Raw genomic sequence first — 3,744 nt, 5'->3', positions numbered from 1 at the left:
TGCAAGAGTGTGCACCTTGACATGTTGCAGGAGGGCCTGTGGTGCCCCATCAGAGCCTTTCCCTGCCGCTACCTAGGTTTATCCCTTTGCCTTGGAAAACCCTCTTCTGCATAGTTTCAGTAAATTGTCGATGGGATTGCTTGAAAGGTTCCCACTTGGAAGGCAGCCTGTATGGACAACTCAGGTCGGCTAGTTCTAGTTAAGTTTGTTCTTTGTGTGGTGCCAATTATTCTCTGATGGCTACGGATGTGCCCCCCGGGAAGGCCGGAACTTTCGCTAGTATCACACGGATTTGCATGAGCTTCTTCTGGGTAGGAATGGCTTGGGCCAATGGCCGGAGCTGCGCTGTCGCTTGGGAGGTAGTTTGCATGCACAAGTGGTCTGGCGGTCTTAGGCTACCGAACTTGAGATGGTGGAACATCGCGCTGCAGGTGAGGCAGCTTTGGTTGAAGCGTGTTGATGGGGCGAGGCCTTGGAAGGAATTTGACATAAAAGTGCCACCGGAATCCCTTGCAATTTACAGATCTGCAGTGTTAGTTCACGTGGGGAACATCGGATCTGCCTTCTTCTGGGAGTATCAAACCGACAGTGCGTGGTCTCAGGATGTTGGGTCTGGCATGAACGCCAACGAGCTAGTGCAGTACCTTGCCCTTTGGAGATGTGTTTCGGTCATTACCTTGCTGCTGGAGGTGGAAGATGAAGCTAGCTAGATGGGCCTGGGAGCCACCTGGAAAATTCTATGTGAAATCGGCTTACAATAACAGGTATGTTGGACTAGGGAAAGATCTAGTAGGATGGTCGTATTGAATTGTCGTGTCTAGTACGACAAGATTTGCCTCACAAGGAGCGGTGTCACACCCTATCCCTATGAGCACCTCGTCATCGACTGAAATGTCTCCTCTCATTGGATGTGCATCGCCGGAAATCCTGAAATAAATCCAGGATTAAATGCGAGCACCAGTATTTGAAACCTGATGGGCTGAGGATACCACGGTCACTCTAGCCATCCAATCACCGAGGATACCACAGTCCTTCTAACTATCCAACCACAAATTGATTCGCGAAAATAACAACACTCTACAGGGTAAAGGTGCATTACCAGGACCAAGACCCTGATGGTTTCTGGATATGGTTTGGTACATCATTTTTTCTCAAAATTCTGCAGCATCTTTTTCCCCTCAATTTCCTTCTTCAGAGTTCAGCATAAATTCTTCAGATCTCGTGCTGCCTGCACGAGATTTACAATTAAATAAAGGAAAATAAAGAAGTCCACGGGCCATCCAAAAACTGGGCCTGGGCTGCTCGCTCGTTCTCTCTCTAGACGTCCCCAAATCCCTCCCCTTCGCTCCCACTCTCACAGTGTCACTGCTGCACAAGTCAAGTCAAACTTCAAATCCCCTTCCCTCCCACTGCCGCGAGCCTCGCCAACCGCCGGCCATGGAGGACGCGGCGGCGGCGGCGGCGGTCACCCCCGAAATGCAAGTTAGGAAGAGGCCCAGACCTGTCCGAGCCGACGGCCGGCAGGATCCGCCGCCGTCGGGGGGCCTCGACCTCATCAGCCGCCTCCCCGACGCGGTGCTCGGCACCGTCGTGTCTCTCCTCCCCACCAAGGACGGCGCGCGCACGCAGGCCCTCTCCCGCCGATGGCGGCCCCTCTGGCGCTCCGCCGACGCGCCGCTCAACCTCGCGGCGGCCCCCGACCTCGCGGGCGACGACGGTTCGCGCGCCGCGCTCGCCTCCAGGATCCTCTCCGGCCACCCCGGCCCGGCCCGCCGCCTCTCGCTCCGGCTCGCCCTCGCCCTCTCCCCCCGCAGCCAGGGCGAGGCCGACGGCTGGTTCCGCTCGGCGTCGCTCGCCGGCCTCCAGGACCTCGAGGTCACCAACCTGGAGTGGGGGAGCCACTACCCGCTGCCGCCGCACCCGCTGTTGCGCTTCGCGCCCACGCTATGCTTGCTCAGGCTCGGCGGCTGCCGGTTCCCATTCCCCGGCCAGGCCTCGCCGCCGCCGAGGTTTCCGCGCCTCAAGCAGATCATGCTGTTCGATGTACGCATCTCGGAGGACACTCTGCAAAGCGTCATCTCCAGCTGCGCTGTTCTCCAAAGCGTCTCGCTGCACAACATGAGCTTCAGTCGCCTGTGCATCAGCTCGCCGACTCTCAGGAGCATCAGCGTCGAAGGTGTCTTCACCTTCCGGGAGCTGGTCATTGTCGACGCCCCTTGCCTCGAGAGGTTGCTGCCGATTTACCCAAACGGTGGTCCGGCGACCATACGGGTAATCCGGGCACCTAGGCTGGAGGTACTTGGTTTCTTGTCTCAAGGCATATCCAGGCTCCACCTTGGAACCACAGTCTTTCAGGTACTAGCAAGGATAGTAGCACATTCAGATTTCTTTATATGCAGCCTATTGTATTATTCTGATATCACACACACTTGGTTTCCTTTTCTCCAGAGAATGATTGCTGTCACCATGACAACCAAAATGCGCACGCTGAAGATTTTGGTTCTTGAATGTGCTCCGAATCTGGATTTTGTTGTTGACTTCCTCAAGTGCTTCCCCTGCTTGGAGAAGCTCTATGTCATTGTGAGTGTTGCTATCTGTTGCTACAAATGTCAAAACATCAGCAGTTCAGACTTATGATACAGTAGTACGTACTGTAGGTGCTAATTTGTTATCAATTGCTTAATATCATTTTTTTTCTATCCCCAGTTCAGTGAAGGAAAGGATATGAATATTGCGCCGAAGTATGATTTGCTTGATCCAATTGAATGCCTTGAACTCCATCTAAAAGAAGTGGTGTTGAAGAATTACTGTGGTGGTCATAGGCTATATATGGACTTTGCCAAGTTCTTTCTTTTGAATGCGAAAGTGCTAAGGAAAATGGAAATCGGAGCCCGTTACAGCTACAAGTCCAACTGCAACATCGACAACTGGATGTGTTATCTACGTAGGCAGCTACAAGTGGAGAATAGAGCTTCCAAAGATGCAAGCGTTGAAGTAAAAGTTAATAAATTCACTCGCCACGTACGTACTCACGATTTGTCAGTGGACGATCCTTTTGACTGATCCTTGTGTGGATCCTCCAAGTGTGTTTGATTGTGCCCTTGCTTGTATGTCTAGTGTTGTCACGTCCTTGTGATGTTCTCTAAAATGGTCTGCTAACTTCATAAATGGAACGCTTTGTTATCCACTCTGGGTCAAATCAGGATCCAAGATCCAGGAGGTGGTGCCTCAGCCAAGGATTAAAATCGGAACTTGCAAAGGTACAAGACGCTTGAATTTTACTACTAGTATTTCTGTGTTATGGTTAGTTTGTACTTGTTGTTTATCCTGTCGTTTATGAACAGATTCTAAGAGAATTTGTTCGCTTGCGCTGCTGCTAGCTAACACTCTGCCTGGCTACAACAAGTGCTCTTGTAGTTGAATGTCGTTACAGAGGACATGTTCATACTGTAGCATGTTCAGTCCCAGTGCAGAGCCGCATTGACTGTTCATACGTAGTACTCCCTCCGGTCCTTTTTACTCTGCATATAAGAGTTGTCTGAAATCAAACTTCACAAAGTTTGACCATATTTATAAGGAAAAAATATCATCATCTACCATGCTAAAGTTATACAATATGAAACTTTAAGTCATGACACATCTACTGGTATTAATTTCACATTGTGAATGTTGATATTCTTTTCTATAAAGTTGGTCAAAGTTTATGAGGCTTAACTTCAGATAAATCTTATATACGAACTAAAA

The 3,744-nt window shown here is 50.5% G+C and overlaps 1 protein-coding gene across 1 annotated transcript; it reads left to right on the top strand.

The window, feature by feature from the left end:
- Positions 1 to 1,369: 1,369 nt before the first annotated feature.
- LOC123058257 (putative FBD-associated F-box protein At5g22720) lies at positions 1,370 to 3,462 on the top strand. Its single transcript, XM_044481062.1, has 2 exons — positions 1,370 to 2,580; positions 2,707 to 3,462. The coding sequence occupies exons 1-2, from the start codon at positions 1,438 to 1,440 to the stop codon at positions 3,061 to 3,063; spliced, it is 1,500 nt and encodes a 499-aa protein (XP_044336997.1). The 5' UTR covers positions 1,370 to 1,437; the 3' UTR covers positions 3,064 to 3,462.
- The last annotated feature ends 282 nt before the right edge of the window (positions 3,463 to 3,744 follow it).

This window comes from Triticum aestivum, chromosome 1A, assembly GCF_018294505.1.
Source record: "Triticum aestivum cultivar Chinese Spring chromosome 1A, IWGSC CS RefSeq v2.1, whole genome shotgun sequence".
In the NCBI taxonomy this organism is placed as follows: domain Eukaryota; kingdom Viridiplantae; phylum Streptophyta; class Magnoliopsida; order Poales; family Poaceae; genus Triticum; species Triticum aestivum.
Note: the sequence above shows the minus strand (reverse complement) of the source record. Positions and strands in the feature narration are given on the sequence as shown.

Coding starts and splice junctions, on each gene's coding strand:
- LOC123058257 (XM_044481062.1), top strand. CDS start 1,438: ATGGAGGACGCGGCGGCGGCGGCGGCGGTCACCCCCGAAATGCAAGTT. Junction 2,581..2,706: donor TGGAGAAGCTCTATGTCATT/GTGAGTGTTGCT, acceptor TTCTATCCCCAG/TTCAGTGAAGGAAAGGATAT.